The 23,794-nt window shown below is 39.5% G+C and overlaps 3 protein-coding genes across 18 annotated transcripts in view; 1 reads left to right on the forward strand and 2 right to left on the reverse strand.

Moving 5' to 3' along the window:
• Positions 1-7,637: 7,637 nt before the first annotated feature.
• LOC116253873 (uncharacterized) lies at positions 7,638-10,621 on the reverse strand. Its single transcript, XM_031628847.2, has 2 exons — positions 10,460-10,621; positions 7,638-8,173 (listed from the first exon to the last, which is right to left on the reverse strand). Exons 1-2 carry the CDS (start codon positions 10,492-10,494, stop codon positions 7,798-7,800), a joined length of 411 nt encoding a protein of 136 aa, XP_031484707.1. The 5' UTR covers positions 10,495-10,621; the 3' UTR covers positions 7,638-7,797.
• Positions 10,622-14,146: 3,525 nt separating this feature from the next.
• The window catches only part of LOC116253928 (uncharacterized), an 82,374-nt gene continuing 72,726 nt past the window's right edge, over positions 14,147-23,794 (reverse strand). For 3 of the 14 annotated variants that reach the window (XR_004172564.2, XR_007573379.1, XR_007573383.1), the window contains 2 exons: positions 19,853-19,943; positions 14,147-17,257 (listed from right to left, as the gene is read on the reverse strand). Coding sequence is in view for 5 of the 14 variants with exons in the window: in XM_050077829.1 (XP_049933786.1) it covers positions 15,337-15,455; positions 17,206-17,257; positions 19,853-19,943 (262 nt within the window). In the remaining 9 variants the exon portion in view is untranslated. Of the gene's footprint in view, positions 17,258-19,852; positions 19,944-20,173; positions 20,353-20,540; positions 20,724-23,794 lie in introns of those variants that run through there. The other 11 variants (XR_007573377.1, XR_007573380.1, XR_007573381.1 and 8 more) reach the window with 11 other exon arrangements.
• Positions 21,088-23,794, forward strand: part of LOC116253929 (uncharacterized) — an 80,367-nt gene continuing 77,660 nt past the window's right edge. For all 3 annotated transcript variants that reach the window (XR_007573402.1, XR_007573415.1, XR_007573414.1), the window contains exon 1: positions 21,088-21,286. The gene's annotated coding sequence lies outside the window, so the exon portion shown is untranslated. The remainder of the gene's footprint in view (positions 21,287-23,794) is intronic.

The following is a 23,794-nucleotide window of genomic DNA, read 5'->3' on the forward strand; positions in this document are numbered from 1 at the left end:
ATTCCTGCTTAAAGGAGAAGCATATTGGTCAGGAAAAGAGGTCCACCTCTTCTAAAGACTCGTGTTCGAATCTTGGAGGAGTCATTTCATGTCCCAGTGCGCTCTATCTCGAAGCATGTTCTGTGAACCTCACCTGTTAACAAAAAAAAGTTAAATTCTTGAACATAAAGAAAAAGAATACATTTTGAACAGTCAAAGGTGTAGGCTTTAGAATAGTGCCCACCATATCATCTGAAATTTCAAAGAAGGCTTCTGAGATTAATATAATTGTTGTTAAACAACACCTAGTAAGCCCTTTCGCATTAGGAATAACGTGTGAGTGTTCCATGAATTTGCCCTAAAATTAGAGCAGATTCATATAACACAAAAACATGTGTTATATGAATTTACTTCAATTTGGAAACATATTCATCAAACACTAACACAGTGTTCTTAATGCCAAACTCCTAATGGACCACAAAAAACTTGGGCGTTTAATCTATTGCTGCCAAATTTTTAGATTCTTTTTAATTTTTTTCTTTTTATACAAAAAATATCAAAACAATACAAAATGTAGATTTAAGATTTGAGGGTATCAAATGCGGTTACTACCAAAAATTTATGGGGAAAAAGATTTAGATCGCTTCTTACGAACAAGATTGTGCCAAATTAGTTACCAACTTTTTTATTAACAAGAAATTCAATTAAAGAAAATTGAGGCCTCCTAGCACTGCCAACTTCCAAACCACAAGGCGCCCTTCATTGATAACATTGTTCAGCCATCCTGTGACACTTTGCAACACATCCACAACCGACGTGCTCAAGTAAAACCCAATCCTCAAGGTCAGCGACATCATCATTGTGTCCTTAAGGGATGCCGGGGATTCTTGGCAGTATGAACTCATTCGGCCGAGAATGTAGAAAGCCGAGCCGGTTACGATAAGCACAAGCAGCGGGACTAGCCATAGGGCTGACATAAGCGCCGCAAGGTCAGGCCGGTTTTTGAGCCCATGAAAGCGTACCATTTTGAGCCTGCTTGTCTTGACATAGTGGCCAAGCCAACAATATTTACTATATGGCCTGTTCTTAGGGGCGGAGCCAAAAATTTTTCATGAGGGTGGGCCGAAATATCATTTTTCAAATTTTTTATATGAAACAAATAAAATTTTCGAAAATTTACACGTAATTTAAAAAAAAATTGAGGTGGGGCGAGGGCCCATGCAGGCCATACTTTGGCTCCTCCCCTGACTGCTCCTACCCGGGGAAGAATTGTCAGCATTCGGCGAGTCAGGGTCCCGCATACCGGGTAAAAGAATCGGTTGATGATTGGTAGAAAGTGAGCCATGCATGCTGATGAGTACAACAACCTGGAAGGAAGCGGCCAGGATCTTGAAGTGATGAACGAGGCTGCGGTCCATGGTGAGAGACTGTAGAATGTTGAGATTACTTTGAATTCTGAAGGCCATGGCGAGAAAGATTCGGATAGACCCTCGCAATGTTAGAAATTTTTGTTGGATGGGTCAAACTGATACGAGCCCACTTAGGACCCGCACTAGGACTAAGCAGGGGTTAGGCGAGACTAGTGAGGTTAGGACGGAACCCTTAGAAATTCTTGGGTCCAACGTCCCAACAAATGAGAACATAGGAAATTCAGAACCTAGAGCGTTAGCAGTGGGAGGTGAGGGTGGAATGGCAACGACTCTAGGATAGGTTTTCGAGCAAGGAAGGCCGGTACATCGAGATACCAGGGGCTAGGAAACCAAATTCCTAGGATTTGGTCCAGGTTAGGCCTAAGTTTAGTTCTTGAGTCGAGTCCAAAACCCAAGTCCTTAGAGTCGGGTTTGCGCGAGTCTAGGGAGGTCATCTAGTCAAGTTGAGCCCAGCTCGAGGAGGCTAGATGGGTGTGCTAAGCAAGTGGTTTCCAGCTTGAGCTCACATGGCTCAAGAGGAGTTTTTATTCAAGAGTTACACTTAGTGTTTGGTTTTCTCTGTTCGATTTGATTACATATTCATTCATTCGCATAATTCCATTCATTACTTACCAAGTCGGGTTGTGACTTGGGATGATATCGCTTTTATTATGTTTATGCATTTCATTTTGAGTTTTGGGGCTGGATTCATGTTTGGGATCCAGATTTGAATACACTTGTATAAATTGAATTGGATCAAGGGACTGAGTATGCAATTTTGGGAATTTGAAATCATTTGATTTTTGCCTCTCTCTCTCCTCACGTTTCTCCTCTCTTCACGTCAATCCCTCTCTCCCTTGTCTTTCTTCTCCCCTCAACTCTCCTAAGACCAGCGTGCTGGCCCCTCTTCCCCCTCTTGTCTCCCTCTCCTCTCTTCTTCTTCCATCATCTCTCTCGTCATCCCCTCTTAGTCACATTTATCTCCAACATTGAAGAAGAAGGAGCGGCAATTCCTCTAGGCGAGCCACGGCCCTAGGGGGATTTTCAACACTTCGACTTCACCTCGGATCTGCATGCCTTGGGTGCAATTCCTCTGCCATATCAGAGGAGTTAGAGGCTCTAGACGCACAAAGGAGGCTGCGGTTTCATCTCTAGTAGCGCAGCAACCCATCGTGAATCAAGAAAGAAAGGTTAGTTCGTTCCCGTTTTGGAATTGTCTAAGTAACGTGTTGGCTTAGTTTAGTTTTGGATCCCTCGAGGGAGGGGTTGGAACTCTTGAGTCACAGCCAAGATTCCATCATCTTCTTTGCGAGGAAGTCACTTCTAAACCAGGTTTTACAAGTCTTAGAAGGATTCCAAAGGAGACGCGCTTGCCAACGTTGAAAGAAAGTTCAAATTTGGTCTAGTAAGGGCCAAGCTTCTTCAAAGAGAAACACAGAACTTGCTAGAGTTTTTACTAGAAAATCAGTATTCCATCAACACGTTCCACGGTGAAATACCATCAAAGCCAACAAGGAAACATAGGAGAAAAATCAGCGCGAGAAAAGAAGAAGAACGCTGGTGGTTTCGCGTAGAACGGCCTAGGCGATTGCAAGCTCCAAGCCCCGGGAACTTCTGGTTTTCCGGCGACCTCTGCCATAATTCCGGCCACATTTTGGGGATTCTGGTCATCATCACCCAAGGACCAAAGTGCCCTTACTTGCCACGAAGTGGGATCATCCTTGTCAAGGGTAATTCCGTCCAAAGTTACTCCAAGGGGATATCGCATGAAGAGGAGATTTTCTAGGCGAGAATTAAGGGATACTCCTACATTCTAGCTTCAAAAAGTGGTATGAGATCTATACCTCTTCCTTTCAATTAGTTCTCAGCCGTTCATCTTGATCAAGAGGAGATTCACTTCACATGGGAACCAGTTCTTAGCCCTTAATAATCTCCTACATTTGCTCTAATTGATTCCAAGAAAGCCACCTAGTGTAGTACCAACTTTTGATCCACATTTGGTGGAGATTGCTCAGAAAATTCAGGAACTATCAATCTTTCCTAACCCATAGATCCCTGCCACGTCCTATTCTTGAGCCTCACATGATTTAGGAACCACTCTTTTAGCTATTTCCCAGGCCATTAGTTAGATTTCCCCTCATTTGAGTCCCACGTCTCTAGTGTAAGCCCCTAGCTTCTCTCTATCTCATCATTGGATGACCCAACCTGTCCTAAATCACCCAACCCCATATTCCTTGCATCCAATCATCTAAGCTTAACCATACCTCACGCCCTTGTCCTAAGCTCACGTGATTCCATACCTCACACACATAGAACTTAAACCCTCTTAACCCGTAGAAGCTGTCCAAGCCCACGCCTCTCCCCCAACTGCCCTTAACCAGCCACACATAGGGGAATACCATAGCTCTATGACCGAGCTCACATCTCTTGACCGTAGCTAGGGCTATTCCCCAGCTCTAGACCGAGCCGACCTTGACCAGTTCCAGCAGCATCAAATCTTTTTGGCGTGCATCCTTGGGCTTCTTCACTTGTCGCCCAAGTGGTTTGAGGTCTACACCACATTAGGCCTCCTTCGTGCGCTGCCACGCACTCAGCCAGGGGGGGCTGAGCTAGGAGGCATCCCTTTTGCCTCACTTGGAGCCGAGGGCCCCTTCGGAAGCAGCTGAACCTTCCCTTGTTCCAGCTTGGTCTTCGGCACTGTCCGTGTGAAGGAAGGAAACACTTGCAATTGAACCAGCGTCGCCCTTGGCGTTGACGTCGTCTTCCTTTGAGATGCTCCCATGGCAGCCGTCTTCTTGGTGTGACCACGGGCTAGCATTCTTCTAGAGCCACGGCAACCCTCTCACCTTCTGCACACATCAGAAAAGTGGTAGAATTCTGAAGTCTGAACGGCAAAGCGCAAGATCGCCTTGGAGAGGTACCGATTTTTCTATAAAACGGATTTGTTTAAGATTGAATATCCTTATTTGCTTTCGTTAGATTTTTCCAGATTTCTTGTAGTTTCTTGGAGGTCTTGTGCCTAAGATCCGGCTACAAGAGATCATTTGTGAGTGAGTCTAGTTTGCTTTACATCAATAATATTGGAGTCATTTTGCTTAGCATCGCTTTGATTCTTCCTAGTGTCTTAAGGACCCTCTACGAGGATCTTGGAGGAGTAGGATTGACTCTAGGACTGAGCTGTCGCCTAAGCCGGAGTAAGATCCTACCACAAACTATAGTTTCAAAATTTTAAAAGGGTACGAAATAGAAATTTTCAAATTTCTTATATATACTAAACTAAAATTTTTTAGATTTACATATAAATTTTTAAAATATAAAAGAGAACCAAAGCCCGGACCCCACCTTCCCTCCACCCCTGGGTAGACCATAGAGGAAGCAGCTTGACTAGAGTATTGCGATCCTCAACCTCTTCAACAGTCTCCACGGCTTGGCAATTGAGCCGTCCGTATAAGTGTCACCCTTTGTTACCAGAGCTGCTTTGTTGATGAATCTGTATGAAACATATAAGAAATATGTTGAGCCAAACAATAAACTTCTCAAGTCTAGTTACAGGGGGCCTGCAAATGGGGAAGCCCAAGTTCGTGAATTGCAAATTTGGGGAAACAAGAAATCATGATTTCCGGTCAAGTAGAGAAGGATTTTGGCCAAGTTTTACTTAATCCTGATGTCGAAGTTCATTCTGAACTTAACCAAATCCTGATCTAAAGGTTCATTAGTTTATTGTTGGGATCAGATCGAATGGTATCTGTTGATTACAAGTCATGGAAGATGGCATGACTGCCATTCATCCATAATTAGAAATGCCGGTCTTTTTCTAAAACGACCCAATAAAAACTTTAGAAACAACGAAAAGGGAAAAAACTGCCTTTTCATCATTTAAAAAATCCCAAACGAATTTTCTTTCATTATTTTTGTTTTTTAAATATTGTTATAATATATTTATTTAAAATTTAAGTTAAATTATCTATTTTCATTTTTGTCATTACTAAAAGAGCATTTTTATCATTTTATGAAATTATTTTTTATGTTTTCTTATTAGTTTTTATTTATATTACCTTTTCCTAATTTTTAGTTTTTTTTTATCATTTTCTTTAATTTTCAGCTTCCCTAAAAAATAGTCGAGAAAAAGTTTGGTGTTTGAAACCCATTAACAATATCTATATCTATAACCACCACATATAAAAACATCGGCAAGACAAAGCCATTAGGTATGGCTATTCTCTCCACTCGCTTCCTTTGATGGTTTTGCTTGATTGCAAAGCGGGTAATGTAAATTCTACTAGTGCGTAAAATTTTCATCCGCTAGTATGGTTAATGAAAAATGCCACTGATTAATAAAAAAAAGTTTTTTTTAGAACAAAAAAACTTTAAAAAATTAAGATATTAAAAAGAACATGTCTTTTTAAATAGTTTGCATTTGGGATATTAAAAAGAAAACATGTTTAAAACTTTTCGTATCATTCATAATGCCGCATCATCTTTGCATTTGGGACAATCGGGGACAAAGCGAGAAATTTGTCATGAGGGGGCAAATTAATGTTTCTAAATTTTGACATGGGTCGGAAAATCATTTTTTAAAATTTTTATATAGAACAAGTAAAGTTCTTTAAAAATTTACATGTTAATTTAAAAAAAAAAAAATTTGAGGTGGAGGCAGTGCCCATGACAGCACCGCCCCTCCTCCCCCCACCCTCCCACCTTGACTCCGCTCCTAAAGACAATGACACAGCTAGTGAGGGAAAACTGAACTGCATGCCATGGCATCTTGTAAAGGGAGTCAAACACATGGACAATGTGTTGGACCCTGGACTTAGAGTGCGCCTATAATTCAAATTAAATTGGCAAATCATTGATCAAATTATACATGAAACTCTGCACTAAAGGTTTTTCTCTTGTGCACCAACTCCACGGTAATAGTCTTCCTCGCACTTGAACAGCTCTTCCTTTGCCTTGTGAGTGAGCCAAGCTAGCCAAAAGGCTACCCCTTACTCTCACATCCCGGTAGTGCCATTTGCCTATGACAAACAACGTGAAGCTGATGGCGTTGAGCATTGCACAGGTGATGTACCCCCAGCCCACATTGGTGTCCAGAACGTACGATCGCAGTGAATGTGTCACGTATCGCGTAGTCGTAAAAAAGAACCAGTTAACAAACACTTTTTGGCCCCTGCTCTTGTCAAACTGGTACACGCCGACCATGATGAAGGTAAAGGTTGTCCTGGCTACACGGAGTGTGACCACTGCAAAGGCTAAGCACAGCAGGATGAACTGAGTCGACATGAGCTCAGTATATAGTTACAGGAAGCAGGGGTGAAACAAAAAATTTTTCATAAGGGAGAGCCGAATTAAAGTTTCTAAATTTTGACTAGGATTGAAATATCATTTTTTTTTAAATTTTATATGAAACAAGTATATTCTAAAATTAACATATAATTTTTTTAAATAAAAAATTTGAGGTGGGGCCAAGGCCCAAGTGAGTCCTACCTTGGCTCTGCCCTTGACAGGCAGGTGTAGCAAAGGATGGAACTACTGACACAAATGTATCATCAGCATTAAGGGTGGGTATCGGGCTAGGCTGGGCCCGGTCCGACCCGACCCGTTTAAAAATTTAAAAATATTTTTTTAATTATAAAGTAAATTTTTAATTATAAAATAAATTTTTTAAATATACAATATATTTGTTAATAATAATTATATATTATTAAAAAAAATTAAAAAATTTATTTGGCCTATCGGGCCCGGCCCAACGCCCAGGCCTAATCAGCGTATTAGGCAGAGTGCTCCATTTTGGTGTTAATGAACCTAATATAAAAACTTTTTTCCTGGCACACTGTAATGAATAACATGGCCGAACAGGGCCATCTTCACCCACATGCCTCAGCATACTCACCGTCATGGCTTGCTATGGAATGTGTAAATAAGGGTAGGCAAGGAAAACTTAAGCCTTCACTCTTTTTTTAAACAAGTTTGAAAGAAAACTTAGGCCACAACCGGAGGGTAATTTGGTTATTATGTCATTCCATTGTCCTAAGTGGAACTAGGGTTGGGTATTGGGCCAGGCTGGACCAGCCTAAAGCTCCACAAAGCTGGCTCGAATACACCCAAAGATATTGATGGCTGCTCAAGGCGAGCAATTATCAGGCTGGGTCAGACCATCAACTTTATGCCTGTTCAGTATCTTATTTGATGTTCATCCTTATTTAAAACTATCAACATTATCAAGAGTTTCTAAGAAAGTGTTCGGGGATGTGCTAACAATTTTTAAGGAATCCATTATGAATCTAGTAACTCTAGATCTCCTACCCCAAGCTCCATTAAGAACAAACTCAGCTCGAGATTGACTTATCTCTTAAATGAGTCAAGTTCTAGCCAAAATTGAAGCCAAATAGTTAAAATGAGTGGAGCTCACTTAAGCTTGGATTAACCACAGTACAAGTAAGCCTGGGCCACGGGCGGGGTATCCACGCAAGGGATGGTTGGTTTTTTCACCTCTTATCACCGCTTTGGAACATCCCCCTGCAGTCCATGAAGATGATGTATAATTGCATGAAACGACTTTTGGACTATAACCCTTTGTTTTGGGCATAAGGTTATTTTTGTGAATGCCAACCACGGATTCAACGCTTTCTGGTCCATAGTTCCAACGTTCATTTTTGCATCTGTCAGAGGATTGAACTAAGCATTTGAGTTTTGGCAATGGCACAGCCAATTCCAGATCCTCCAACTTCCTTTTCTTGTTCCAGTCCGCAGCAAGAAGAGGACATGATAAACCATTGACAGCTACACTGAAATATTGGAAGGAAACACTGTCATTAGGCTGGCTTTCTCAGGCATGCAGTGTGGTTTTGCATGATACAAAAAAGCACCAAAAGAAAGAAATCGAAATTGCAGCTTGGAATGCTGGAAGTGTAATATTGTGTTCCAAAGTGACTATGTTCTATGCAAGCTGTTCTGGTTTCTACTCCACCAATGACCATACTTCATAGGAGAAATGGGACGATAGTTGCATTTTGTAGCGTACCATGTTTCTACCTGTCTTTTATCGAACTTCATATTGTATCTTCAATACAAAGCACATGCACATGAAAAGAAAGATTAATGGACAAAATATCTCTTCCACGTTTGCTTTCCCTCTAATTGATATCTGCTACAATAATGCACCTGAACGCTGAAAAAATTAATCCCCCACAGAATGGGCCACCTTGAATAAACCATAAAATGCATAAGCTAACCAAAAATATCCAGGAAGTATGTGCAGGAGCTACAGAAAGTATGGACCTCCACTGAGATACAGAACACACTTAGAGTTATAATTTGACTGGTTGGCCGTAGAAAACTGAGAGTACTAATATACATGCTAACAGTAATAATAGCAAAAGGATACAAACGTAGACAAATAATTTGTCAGCAATTATTACAACTTTGAAAGCTGACGTTCTGGTTGATAGTTTAATACTACACATACAACGTACCAAAAGATATTTATTTATGTATTTTTATGACAGTTAATTCTTACCAGGGCGACTTACATGCCGTTCTTCAAGCATCTCAATCATGTTCGATGGACCGGGTATCTGGACATGCAAACCACGTAGACCAACTACCCCACTGCCGTGAGTAATCAGTAGCTAGGATAATAATATAATGCATCGACATTTATTTTGTACTAACTGGTGAAGCTAAAAAGGATTGAAACAATCAGCTGAAATGGGAAACACTTGCTGCATCATGAGGATGGCCTTTACTCCTTGAGTTTTGTTCTAAACACCTCATTATCTACTAAGTAGCATTCAGACCAAACGACTCATTAGGGTCTGTTTGGCAACATTCTGTTACTGTTCCATGAATATGCCTTAAAAGGAGCAGATTCATAGAACATTAACATTCATGAAACACTTGCTAGTGTTACATGAATCCGGTCCATTTTTTGGAGCAAATTCATGGGACAGTGACAGTGCTACTGTTGCCAAACGGCCCTTATAATCTGACTATGTGCCTCTGTCTCTAACTAAAACTCCGTCCAAGCAAATCTTAGAGAAGCATAAATTTTTACAAGGCATTAACGTAAGCAGGAAAACGTAAGAAAACCTACATGAATAGGGATGTTATGAACCGTTGGCAGCATATGATAACCACCATAAACTACCAAGATGCGAAATTCTTGTTGCCAACATCCCAGAGTCTGGATGGTTAGTAACTTAGTATAACCTTCGAATCAAATTCTTATATCCTCCCCCTACCCGGAGGTTGTCCATTAAAACCTATCACAGAGGCAACCAAAGACATTTAGATGAGGCCTATTTGATTCGTAATATTGCAATCCGTACGCCAGGTGCAGCATTCTCATACACGGCATTGACATTTCAGAACACAATGGGAAGGTCCGACTAGATCCAACAAATCCCATTTAACAGCCTCAAAAAAAAATTTAGACCACCTTCAAGCCCTCAATGCCAGCACTAAGATCAAGCTGAACACAATTGCAACCACATGTTGCGCCTCATTATTTCGCGCTTCTGATGAAATCTAGGAGGCAGGATAGTTCTTTTCAGCTATCGTTGTAATGAAAATTGTTCAATTTTTGAAGACAAAGTCTCCTACCTACACCATCATCAGAGATTCAAAATCAACAAACACAATTTATGCCCAAATCACAAATTTTCTCACTAGGTTACTTGATTTTCCCATGACACACAGGGGTGAACGTTACAAACGATTAAGGAGCAACCCAAAAGATAACATATTACCATTTGATGGAATTTTCCTACATGATGGAAGAACGAAAAAAAAAAAAACACAGGGAAAGCAGTGAAAAACCAGAAGATTTATCGCAGTAACACCCATCATAATGCAGAATACCAAAATCAGAACTCAAAGGAAAACCCCAAACGATCAACCAAGAGGATATCCACGGGACGCCGGTGGAATCGATAACCTCCCATGGAAATCAAACAAAAGATTCAAGGGAAAAGTACCATTAAGGAGCTAAATTTACCGGAGACCTCTCCTTACTCCAGCATGCATAATAAACAAGTAAATCGACAAAACAAACATGTGAGCATAGAATCAACCTGAAAACCTCATCTGGGTTGTCGTTCTTTTCCATGAATCTTGTCACCACCAAAAGACCAAGAATCGACTCTGACTCTTCTCAAGTCACCTAATCATCCTTCCGCTCCGCAAGGGATGGTTGGTTTTTTCACCTCTTATCGATTAAAGGTCCCCTAACTGAGTGTCAATTTGCCCTTTCGTGGATGAGCACAACTGCTGCTTATCATTGGATGAATGACAAATTTGCACTACAAAGGCAGCTCTAGGACAGAAATAGACACATCGTACTCAGAGGAAGGTTTGACCATTGGCTAACAAAATTTAACTCGACTTTCCCGTTGTTCGCGGATAATGTTTATATCATGCCATTTGGCCAGCTAAAAATATATTACTGGAAGCTTATAATATATATTTCTTAAGCAACATTATGAGATACAATATGATCAATTGCCCAAAAATAGGAATACTATATGGAGATGAAATCTCTCTCTCTCTCTCTCTCTCTCTCTCTTTCTCTCTCTCTCTCTCTCTCTCTCTCTATATATATATATATATATATATATATATATATATATATATATATATATTAGGACCTTCTAAAGTTTGTTTAGAGTGATAATAAATGAGCTGATGTCCAAGTTTTTGAAGAACAAGAACGTATTGCAGTGCTAAAAGAAAGACCAGCTTGTATTGTCAATGTCGATAGCCTCCTGCGCGCTTTTTTCTTAATCTAATTTCCCTGCACCCACAGAAGGCAAGAATATAGTCAATACGAGCATGTGAGTGATATTCAGACAATGAGCATGTGAGTGATATTCAGACAATGCACACATGGTTGACACAACCCCTCAGATGAAATTTGCCTTCCAGCACAGTGGAGGCATCAAGTTCATTAGTCATACCATTACTTGCTTAGAGAGTATACGAACATTACTTCCATGAACTATGATTAAGATGATGTATTCTAGAACTTAGATTCCTATTGAACAGGAGATTCAAGGACAATATCTGCATCTGGTTCATGTTTAGTCAACATGTAAGTGGCAAGTTTCATTAATTTTTAGTGAAATATGTACAAAACATGGTTAATTTCTTTCATTTATTTAAGTGTAGACTACATTGGAAACATGAAGTTAAATGAAAGAACTTAAACATAAAAATATGTTTTTTTATATCACCAACATCCTTCATACCTCAACCTCCTCTTTCTATTGCCCGTTGCCTGAGGAAATCTCTGATGAGTCTCTCTGCTCTAGCGAACAGTTCGTCCGCTTCTTCTACCTCCTCTTCCACCCAAGTGTGATCACTAGAAATGGTTGGAATCTCTATCTCACCATCTCCTTCTTCTACCTCCTCTTCCACCCAAGTGTGATCACTAGAAATGGTTGGAATCTCTATCTCACCATCTCCTTCTTCTACCTCCTCTTCCACCCAAGTGTGATCACTAGAAATGGTTGGAATCTCTATCTCACCATCTCCTTCTTCTTTGTTATCTCCTGTAAACGACAGCAAAAGTCATAGTAAGCATAAAGAATTTTGTTAATAAAAATCAACTAAAACAAATTATATAGTGAAGCTGAATGATAATAAGAGAAAATGATATACCGTGGGGTTTGCCGCCAATGCAGAGGTGGCACAATGCAAGAATGAGGGCAAGCACCACAATGACCAAGGTTATGGCGCAGACTAGAAGCACGAAAAGAGTCATGTGTCCGATTCTGTCGTAGTGTAGAAGCACACCAAGAGCCAGTTTTTCCATTCTGTAAGAAACAAGTAAAGTGGTTTAAAATATATAATAAATACTTATTTTAAAAAAAAAGAGTTTGCAAGCTAAAATTTTCTTTTAAAAGTTTCTTCGTGCGTTTGATGGCCAGGAAAAACACTATTCATTGGGTTTTTTTTTTTTCTTTTCTGTACGGTTTCAACCAGCGTTATCAAACACTGGAAACTTTCACTCGCTCAAAATTGATTTCCAGGGTAAATTTACCCTGGCAAAAAAGTCGACCCGTGAGGGTCCGACCTTTTTCTGACGATTTTTTTGTTGCCCGTTAGTGCTTCTTCCATCGTATTCCTCTTCCATAGTCAATAAGGTTGTGGGCAACAGTGATACTTGGTTGCGGGAAAAATGTTCATGTTTTAGTAACCTCAAAACAACCTCAGAAGATTAACTAATAGATAAGTTACATAAGAGAAATTCGAGTGACAAATTTTACCATTAACTGAGTGACTAAACTGCTACACTGGCATGACAGTCAGTTATTGACTATTACCACTCAACCTGTTCACTTACACATTCAGCTGTCAAAAAAGAAACACTGATACGAAAATGAAGATTTCAAAATGTGCACATAACTTGATACTCTTAGGATTAGAAACCAACCATAATTAAATAGGCCATACTATTGCAAGTTTGCAGCCTTAAAATCCAATATTTTGGTTATTGAGAAACATGCATAATGTCAGGAGATCGTCAAAAACAGGAAGCTAGATTGATTGGAAGGAAAAGGAGCTAAATGCCAAGGCAGAAACGGCTGATGCTTCACAAGAAGCTGTCAGCAATGCTGAGTCCAGGATACAAGGAGCTAGAGATTCAGCTGCAGCGGTGTATGACTGATAAAAATGATCTTGAATTGAAATTAGAAGAGGTGCAATGAGGATAATATCAGAATGATGAGTACGTGCATTTGACTAACTGGTGATTCTTTGGTTTTCTAAGCAAACTTCTACTCAATGAAAGGAGCCATTCTGTTGACAGAGACAAACCATTGCATTTTATCATTGGTTAGTGCATCTTCAATTTTAACTTGTATTTATTGTTAAGGCTTCTTATTTGTAAAGGAATTAGTGTCAATGATTGTCAACTTTTCAAAAAGCAATTAGGAATTACTACTTTAAATTGGGAATCCTTGACATGCTTAACCACATGCTTATCTGCACATTTGTGTCTGAACTCTAAAGATGCATGGACATATGGCCTTTTCCTTGTATGCATGGACATATAGACTGGATTCAGTTCCTGTCAGGGGCACATACATATCTGGTCCCTGATGCATGTACTTGTCCTAAATAACCTGATCTGAGTTCTAAGAAAATTTCTCAACTAAAGAATTGAATTGATCGGTAGGTTTATTGTCTTAGAGCAGAAAAAAAATGACATGAGATCCATATCAACACAAATGTTTGGGTGAACTCCTCAGATAAACTCAACTAGAGAAGCACATAATTTAAGTTTACATAGATTTAGGTTAAAGCTAAATCGTCAACAAAATGAGAAGAAATGCGGTTAATGAGCAATCTGGAGAAATGTCATATGAACCCGTCATTTGCTTCAAAAGTGAGGTCTTCTTAGGGATGGTAGTGTTTTTTTTTTTTTTTTTTTCTTCTGGCGATGCTCTCTGAGGATTGGCAGTCCCCCTCCATAAGGTCTCCAAGCCTAGTGCATCTCGGCACGATTGGGTAGCCTTTTATGTCCTTTTCTCTTTGAATCATCTTCAAGAGACAACATATCTCAACTGTAATGCAGCAAAGTCCTATGACCGAGTCGGGCAAGAGAGCGAGAGAAGGCAAGTCGGAGCCGAGGGAAATAGCGGGAGAGAGGGGAAGACAGGGAGAGAGAGAAACAGAGCGAGAGGAACAATTTGATGATGCTCACTTATCGGCACAGGTGGAGCATCAAACGCACTCTAACTTAACATTTTACATAAATATACGAAGAACTTGCCCGTAATTAATATCCACTAATATTGTCCTATTACAAGATACATGTCTAGCCCTTAATTAATTAGGGCACCAACAGCATATCCAGGATTAGCGAAAGGAAAAAACAAAAAGAACTTGCGTACAACAACCAAAGTCCTCAACAAACAGAGGAGATCAAAAGGTACGAGAAGTTGTTCGGTTAATGACTTTATAATCGTTCCCCAAAACAGATTCCAGCTTACATTCCACATTCAAAACCTGGACCCTGCGATTGGAACTCTATTGAGTGTAGACTTTGAAATCCATGCGGACCTAGCAGCTTTTAGAGATCACAAAGAAGATGGTTTTGATTAAACATGTAAAGCTAATTAAGAAGTGGAGGTAAGCCATGAAGATTACAGTCGGTCACATTTGACCGATAGGGAGGGATGATTGGATCATCGTTCCGCTTGATTTCATCAACCAGGAAATCGAATGACCTGCTCTTGTTTTGATAAGCTGCCTCCAACACTTCCATGAAATAGAAAATGTAGTAATAGGTTGCATGCTCCCAAAATATTCCTGAAGCCTGTCAGAGTCGTTGCCCTACTCGACGCTGGTGTTATGGCATGGGCCAATGCCTTCACAAGAATATCCGTGAAGTTTTGGATGAAGCTCATGCTATCTCTCGCCACAGTAACCACGCCCTCGATCTTACCACTTGAATGCCACCAACGATTATACTGGTTATCCGGGTACCTGCACCCAATGCAAGAACTGAAGTTAAAGTACTATTTTTTTTTTTACTCCTCTTTGTCCCACGTACTCTGACCCGTATATCTGTTTTCTTTTCTTTTCACAGCCATCTTTTCTACCTTGAAATCGGCCAATCTCATTGAAGAAAATGAATTGAAAATACGGACGTTTGGACTTAGAGAGCTATGGTTGCAGTGTCCATAGTGTGTCAAATTTCCCTGTTGGTAAATGGGAGTGAGGGCCATTTGGTACCACTTGAATGCCACCAACGATCATAATAGTTATCCGGGTATCTGCAGCCAAAGCAACAACTGAAGTTAAAGTAATCTTTTTTTTCTCCTCTTTGTCCCACGTACTCTTTGACCTGTATATCTATTTTCTTTTCCTTTCACAGCCATCTTTTCTACCTTAAAATCGGTCAATCTCATTGAACAAAATGAATTGAAAATAAGGATGTTTGGACTTAGAGAGCTATGGTTGTAGTGTCCATAATGTGCCAAATTTCCCTGTTGGTAAATGGGAGTGAGGGCCATTTGGTACCACTTGAATGCCACCAACGATCATAATGGTTATCCGGGTACCCTGCAGCCAATGCAAGAACTGAAGTTAAAGTACTTTTTTTTTTTTAACTCCTCTTTGTCCCACGTACTCTTTGACCTGTATACTATTCTTTTTTCTTTTCACAGCCATCTTTTCTACCTTAAAATCGGACAATCTCATTGAAGAAAATGAATTGAAAATAAGGATGTTTGGACTTAGAGAGATATGGTTGTAGTGTCCATAGTGTCAAGGCAAAAGAATCTTTTTCTTTTCGCTGAGTCAGAGCTGATTCAATAGCTGCCTCTTCTTCCTAAGAAGGATTTCCCTGTTGGTTAATGGGAGTGAGGGCCATTTGGTTTTTCTTAAGAGATCACCCCCTTTCTCCAGGGAGAATGAGAGTTGGTGGGTGCAACAGATATGCACTCAAAAATAAAGAGAGAAGGGGGAAGTTGAGGTGTTTTTGGATGATTTTCAGAAAGGAAAATCTTTTTTGGACTTTAACTTTTTCACTACCTTTTTCTATTCTTATAGGGTGCTCCCCTTTCTAGTGACCGGGGTATTCTGGTCATTATAACCAGATTTGCTTTCTTCATACTTTTTTTATTTTGATGGGGATGCTTACGATAAGTTGTTTATAGGCTAGTTGTTCACTAAAAAGGGGCTCCTTTGGGCTGACATATCTTCCATTATAACCAGCTTTGCTTCTTCACGCTAACGTAGCTCTGAGAGTCTTTCCTGGTCCCAACAATGATAACAGCAAGTCCAGGCACCAGGAGAAAACAAGTATACAAAATTTAGCTAACTGGAACAATGAAAAGCCCCAAACTTGGTGCTTAAAGTTTAACAGAAGAAAGGATTTAATGGGCTCAAGTTATTGCAAAAGCAAGCAAGAAATAACAGAAGAAAAGAAGAAAAAATATATGAGGATGAACATGGTGGTAAGAAGCAAAATAAAAAAAATCTAAGTACGTTTCAAATTTATAAAGCAACTATCGCTTTGACAGTGGAAAGTCTATTGTTGCAACTTACATACAAGGACAAATAAATGCATGAAGCAGCAATTATAAACAATATCCAGCTTGGCGATCCTGAATATACCTTGAAAATGAAAAGCAAGCAAGAAATAACAGAAGAAAAGAAGAAAAAATATATGAGGATGAACATGGTGGAAAGAAGCAAAATAAAAAAAAAAAACCTAAGTACGTTTCAAATGTATAAAGCAACTATCACTTTGACAGTGGAAAGTCTATTGTTGCAATTTACATACAAGGACAAATAAATGCATGAAGCAGCAATTATAAACAATATCCATCTTGGCGATCCTGAATATACCTTAAAAATGAAAAGCAAGCAAGAAATAACAGAAGAAAAGAAGAAAAAATATATGAGGATGAACATGGTGGTAAGAAGCAAAATAACAAAAATCTAAGTACGTTTCAAATGTATAAAGCAACTATCACTTTGACAGTGGAAAGTCTATTGTTGCAATTTACATACAAGGACAAATAAATGCACGAAGCAGCAATTATAAACAATATCCAGCTCGGCGATCCTGAATATACCTTGAAAATGAAAAGCAAGCAAGAAATAACAGAAGAAGAGAAGAAAAAATATATGAGGATGAACATGGTGGTGAGAAGCAAAATAAAAAAAATCTAAGTACGTTTCAAATGTATAAAGCAACTATCACTTTGACAGTGGAAAGTCTATTGTTGCAATTTACATACAAGGACAAATAAATGCATGAAGCAGCAATTATAAACAATATCCAGCATGGCGATCCTGAATATACCTTGAAAATGAACAAACAGGCAGAGTTCAGTCCAGAAGTCAATGTGCTCAACCTGCCAATGCAGATGATCGACAGGCAATCAACTAACAATGCTCAGTTCCAGAATTCGAAAAGAATAACATAGATGCCATCTTATGCCAAAAGTAATATGTCAGAGCAGTAAACAAGGATGATTGCAGTGCTTCCCCTTTGAATTCCACAAGCATCTGAATCGCATACTCAATAAAAAATAAATCTATTATTCAGTAGGTCAACAGAAGGCCTAATCAAACATGGTCGGCAGTGCAAAGACAGAATCTAATGTCTGTGGGACAACTAAAGAAGTGAGAAGGACGTAACGTGAAGATGAATGTTCCTTACTTTGCCGTATTTCTGGGAGAGGTCTTGCATGCAAAATTCATAAAGAAAAAGCAACCAGCTACAGAAAACTAAAGCAGAGGAATTTGCCTTATGCTATGTCGTAAGGTGCAGGTGAAGAAAACTGTTAAATTAAGAAAATTAATCTCTTCGGAGGTAACCGTCCGTTGCTGGTATTGGGAAACCCTAGGAGGCAGTCTATAAAAGCTCAGCTTATCATTTGCTTAGCGTTAATCGTAAGATTAGCCAAGCCTGCGCCTCCTAGAAGCAAACCCTAAATCTGTTATTTCTTCTGCTTCCTCCTCTTCTTCTCTATCTCTTATAGGTGTTGTCTCTTGATGCTCATCTTGGGGAGCCACTGGTGATTTGCTGCGCAGACGAAGGGCTGATCATAGGTATTGTTCCGCTGCTAAAATTCCATCATTGGTATCAGAGACATATCTGTCGAATTCAGGTAAGTGAAATTCGAATAATGTGGTGCCTGTCAACACTATACTACCTGTGTATGCATGTGTATCCGATGAAGGGATTCCACTTTGGTGCAGTTGGAAATTACCATCACTTGGACTTAGAGTAGTACTGTATGGTATGTAATTATGCCACAGCTGATTAGCTAAAAATTTCTCATAATATTCAAGACCCTGACCGTAGGTGTTTGAATCCATTTCTCACTTGCATTTCACAACTATTGGAACTTTTAAGTCACATGCACCAGTCTCATAATTGTGAATTTCTCTGCAAGGGAAATCTGTACCTAAATTAACCAAAATTTTACTGCCTCAAAAGGGCTGAGAAACACATCGGTATTCAATTTCACATAAACAGGTAAACAGGAAAACTATCCCCCGAAAGAAAATTTGCACACTTAGTCTGCATGTGTTGGATAGGAAACTATTTCTTCTTTGAAGAGTGAGGTAGTGAGTATGATGTTATAATGCACTATTCAGTTTCCCTTTTGCCTGGAATATGCTCATGGTCCTCGGCAGATTCAAGAGTCGAAACCTCAGTTGAAGCGTGGTTTTTCTCAAGTATAATATGGCGAACTTGAAAAATACGGAAAAGAATGGTAAATTTTTGAAAGTAAAAAAAACTAAAAATGAGGGAAAATAAAATAAGTGAGAAACTAATAACACAAACATCAAAAGATAAGTAGATTTACAATAAATAAAAAATAGAAAATAAAAAAAAAACTGTTTTGCATTAAAAAATGAAAAAGTGAAAAAAGTGCTTTAAAAACTTGCTTTTTTAGTTTAAGTAGTTTTTTTTAAAAAACTCATTTTTTTAAGTTTTAAGTGGCAATTTAATTTATCGCGTTTTTTCAGGTTTAAAAAAAAAACGTGTTTTTTGTGACTACGGTTGAAGGCAAAAATTGAAGATTGAGGTCAGGAATCTTGTCTCCTTGCTATGTTTCCCAGACTGATAATCTGTTTGTGGTGGTGTTTGTCTGCGAGAAGTATACTGCAATGACTTCAGACATATGAAAGTTCTCATTAATTTTGAAGGTTTTAAGTCTAACATTAGTACTTAGTTGACATCACAACCTACGCTTTTTTTCAGCAACAAATAACTCTTGGTGCTGGAGATAACCAGGTGAGCTGGGATTTGCAATTCCAGGTCACACGTTTTGGAGGAAATTGAACATCTCCACATTAAAATTGAAGATTGAGGTCAGGAATCTTGTCTCCTTGCTATGTTTCCCAGACTGATAATCTGTTTGTTTCAAAAAAAGCTGGTGGTGTTTGTCTGCGAGAAGTATACTGCAATGACTTCAGACATATGAAAGTTCTCATTAATTTTGAAGGATTTAAGTCTAACATTAGTACTTAGTTGACATCACAACCTACGCTTTTTTTCAGCAACAAATAACTCTTGGTGCTGGAGATAACCCGGTGAGCTGGGATTTGCAATTCCAGGTCACACGTTTTGGAGGAAATTGAACATCTCCACATTAAAACTAGATAGTGCCTCTTTTCATTTATATGTTTTATCTATGCCTCTATCCACATCTAGTCTTTTTCCGCAGCAAATTGAAACGGAGTGAGGCCTGACCGTTGGCACTGGTTTTACTTCTGTCTTTAACTTGCCAATCCATACCATCTCTAACCCTCTTATTAGCTTGACTGTTAGCCTTCATTGAGGAGACATGAGAGCAGTGGCAGACGGAGATTTTTGGCTATGGGGCACTAGTACATAGTATGTGAAAAAAAATTCTATTACATGGACCAGCCCAAAAGAACATGAGATATGCCATTTTTGTAGAGATATCCTATTGACATTATAACAAGTCTACCTGTTTCACCAGACCGTAGATGGACACTAGGCAGCCTGAAGCATCAATCTCACTTGCAGCACCAGCAATATGGATGTCTGAACTATTCAACCTATTTACAGAAACCATATTTATTATGAGTAGAAGGGAAAAGTGAGGAAAGGCTCACACGTACACATTCGCTAAAAATTATTTGGTAAGCAATAAACAGTTTGCATACAAAAGACGTCATTAATGAGGTATCTGTAAAGCTGCATGGAAAGTGAGATGGCTATCTGTAAAACCAACCAGTTACCAGCCCATTTAGAAAATGCAAGAATAAGATACAACTCATCCACTGACCTGTTTAACAGAGACTAATTTGCAGGATTGCTCCCGCAACAGCGATGAAAGTACCCTCGTTTAGCAGGGAGAAGTCCACAACCTGCTCAGCCGAGGGCAGTCCATCGGCCAATCTAATGTCTAGGTCCCTTGCTTCCCCCCTCCTTTCCCTCTTTGTTCTCAAATCACTAAAACCCTTAAAGCACAACGAAACCCCTAAAACCCAGTCATGCATTCATGGAAATGCAGGGTTCAACGGGAGTTGCAGTAGGAGCGCAGAGAGAGGGAGCAGCGTAGAGAGAAGGGAGCAGCGCAGAGAGAGGGAGCAACGTCAAACAATAAAAAGCAGAAATAGAATACGCTGCAAAGAGTGAGAGAGAGAGTTTACCCAAATCCGAACGCAGCGCAGAGAGAGGGAGCACCCGGAGGCCGGAGTAGCGCAGGCTGTAAAGAGAAGGAGCGGCGCCGCAGAGAGAGGGAGCACCGGAATAGAGAGAGGCCGAGAGGGAGAGAATCAGCACCAGAGCAGAGAGAGGCCGAGAGGGAGAGAAGCTGTGAGAGGGAGAGAACTCGTGCCCTAGCTAAACTTGACATCATGTAAAAATTAAAGCGCCCAAAAAGTGGACGAAAAAGGGCACGTTTGGTTTGACTGCACCCGACTCATGTTTAACGCGAGTCGGGTGCGCGTCCAAAAATGGACGACAGGTGCGGCTGACCGCGGGTGCGGGCACGGGCGCGGGTGCGCTTGTGGTGCGCACCCAAAAGGTCAAACGTGAGTCAGGTGCGGCTGACTGAATTCGTCCATTTTTGGACGCGCACCCGACTCGCGTCAAACATGAGTCGGGTGCAGTCAAACCAAACCTGCCCTTTTTCGTCCACTTTTTGGGTGCTTTAATTTTTACATGATGTTAAGTTTAGCTAGGGCACGAGAAGTTCTCTCCCTCTCACGCTCAGCTTCTCTTCTCTGATTCTCTCCCTCTCGGCCTCTCTCTGCTCTGGTGCTGATTCTCTCCCTCTCGGCCTCTCTCTATTCTGGTGCTCCCTCTCTCTGCGGCGCCGCTCCTTCTCTTTACAGCCTGCGCTACTCCGGCCTCCGGCGGGTGCTCCCTCTCTCTGCGCTGCGTTCGGATTTGGGTAAACTCTCTCTCTCACTCTTTGCAGCGTATTCTATTTCTGCTTTTTATTGTTTGACGTTGCTCCCTCTCTCTGCGGTGCTCCCTTCTCTCTACGCCGCTCCCTCTCTCTGCGCTCCTACTGCAACTCCCGTTGAACCCTGCATTTCCATGAATGCATGACTGGGGTTTTAGGGGTTTTGTTGTGCTTTAAGGGTTTTAGTGATTTGAGAACAAAGAGGGAAAGGAGGGGGGAAGCAAGGGACCTAGACATTATTGGCCGATGGACTGCCCTCGGCTGAGCAGGTTGTGGACTTCTCCCTGCTAAACGAGGGTACTTTCATCACTGTTGCGGGAGCAATCCTGCAAATTAGTCTCTGTTAAACAGGTCAGTCTTTTGTATGCAGACTGTTTAGTGCTTACCAAATAATTTTTAGCAAATGTGTACGTGTGAGCCTTTCCTCACTTTTCCCTTCTACTCATAATAAATATGGTTTCTGTAAATAGGTTGAATAGTTCAGACATCCATATTGCTGGTGCTGCAAGTGAGATTGATGCTTCAGGCTGCCTAGTGTCCACATGTAACAGATTTTTTTTTCACATACTATGTACTAGTGCCCCATAGCCTGCGATTGAGGCAAGAGAGTTTCATCTTGCACAAGCTTCCATTTCCATGGATGCGTGACTGGGTTTTAGGGGTTTCTAATTGTAATTCAAGGACTTCTCAATTAAGGCTTTACTCTAAAGCTTTCGTTGAAATGTATAGTTTTCATGCATTAATAAAACGTGATTTTGGAACAAGGAGTAACTTGACTGTCACTTAAATTAATGAGCTATGAAAAGTAAAATTATTTTACATGAGAAAATCATATTCAATTAGTAAAGAAAGAGACAAACTTATACATCGTCATGGTTGTAAAAATTAATGTAAAAGTATAACTTTTTTGAAGTTTTTTATTGTGTTATGGAAATCATATGTAAACAAATAAATAAAGAAAGAAAGAGAAAAAGTTGGTTAGAGAGCTAAAACAGAAGTGAAAAACTTATATATATACAATCGAGAGTGATGAGAATATTGCACATACGGGTGGCACAATGGATGGGTAGAGACGCAGCCACGGCGTGATGAGGACAGCCTGCTGTCGCGTGGGCATGGTGACGGAAGCCTGAATATTGCACATAGGGGTTTTATCGTTCTATATATATATATATATATATATATATATATATATATATATATATATATATAGAGAGAGAGAGAGAGAGAGAGAGAGAGTGCATTGGGAGTTGAGGGAATTGCATTTGGATATGTTAATTGATCCAATATTTTTTTAACATAGATGCTTGTAATCTCCTACACTCGGAGACTACCTAAACATATCTTAGGATCCTTGAGTGTTTAGGGCAGATGCCCTAACACCAAAAAATCAGAAATAAATCAAACATAAACAATAAAATAAAATAAAAACATTAAGATCTAGGCAAAAAAGATTGCAAACTGATTTAATCTTATACCAAATAAGAAATAAACAATTACATGAATAAAAATAAATAAAGGAAGGAAAGAAAAGAAAATGAAGAAAGGAAAAAGAGATTAGAAAATACCTAATACGGTATCTCCTGAAGTCTATGAAGTATTTAGTCTCAAGAAAACTTTGCCTAAAAGAAAGCAGCTCATCCCTAGCTTTTGGGAACAAAAAACCAGTTCTAAACTTTTAAAGCTAGCCTAAAACAGACCTAATGTAAACAAAATTTAGGAGAACGTGACATAGTTAGGGTTTCTCCAACTTTAGCACAAGCTTTTCAACCTTGCAATTTGGTGTCTGGTCTCTCTCATGTCTTCTCCATTTATAATTGTTGTGATGAGATAACTTTTTCCTCATAATTGGTATAAAATTAAATTTTATACGGAAAGTCATGTTATACACTAAATCAAGCCATTTCCTAAAATATTGACATTTTAAGAAGATTTTTGTTGTGAAACATTATTTGATTGATCAAAAGTGATATAAGATGAATCTAATTTCTGAAAATGAAATTTGAATGGAATAGACTAAGAACTTTCTCCGTGCATGCAAAATTTCTATCAATATTTGTCCACACAGTCGCTATAAAATGACGAGCAATATATTAAGAAAATAACAAAGATATTTATCTCTATCTTATTTTATGACTGACACGATATGGTAGAGTTTGATGCATATTAGTAGGTGCTTAGTTTTTTAGGATTCCATTGTGATTTAGAACACAAGGCGATTTGCATGCATTTGATTTTTTCGGCAAATGCTATATATATATCCCTTATTGGTTACTCCCATTTATTATGTACAGGTAAATTTTTAAACCCAATCTAATTGGATACTTATTTAAACCCAATCTGAATCAAATCTAACTGGATAACATTTCTTAGATTTGTTTCCAAAGTGATCAATTTCTTAATTGAATGTTGATTTCTTTTCCATTTCCAAATTTTCTGGAGCATTTTGGCCGGATATCGGCTGATCCCACTTTGATCCAACTGAGTTGGGTA

The sequence above is a fragment of the Nymphaea colorata genome, chromosome 5, assembly GCF_008831285.2.
Source record: "Nymphaea colorata isolate Beijing-Zhang1983 chromosome 5, ASM883128v2, whole genome shotgun sequence".
Taxonomy (NCBI): domain Eukaryota; kingdom Viridiplantae; phylum Streptophyta; class Magnoliopsida; order Nymphaeales; family Nymphaeaceae; genus Nymphaea; species Nymphaea colorata.

Excerpts from the sequence above, each read along its gene's own strand:
- LOC116253873 (XM_031628847.2), bottom strand. The coding sequence starts at position 10,494 with ATGGAAAAGAACGACAACCCAGATGAGGTTTTCAG. Across the intron at positions 8,174-10,459 it reads AACCCAGATGAGGTTTTCAG|TGTAGCTGTCAATGGTTTAT; the intron begins GTTGATTCTATG and ends CCAATATTTCAG.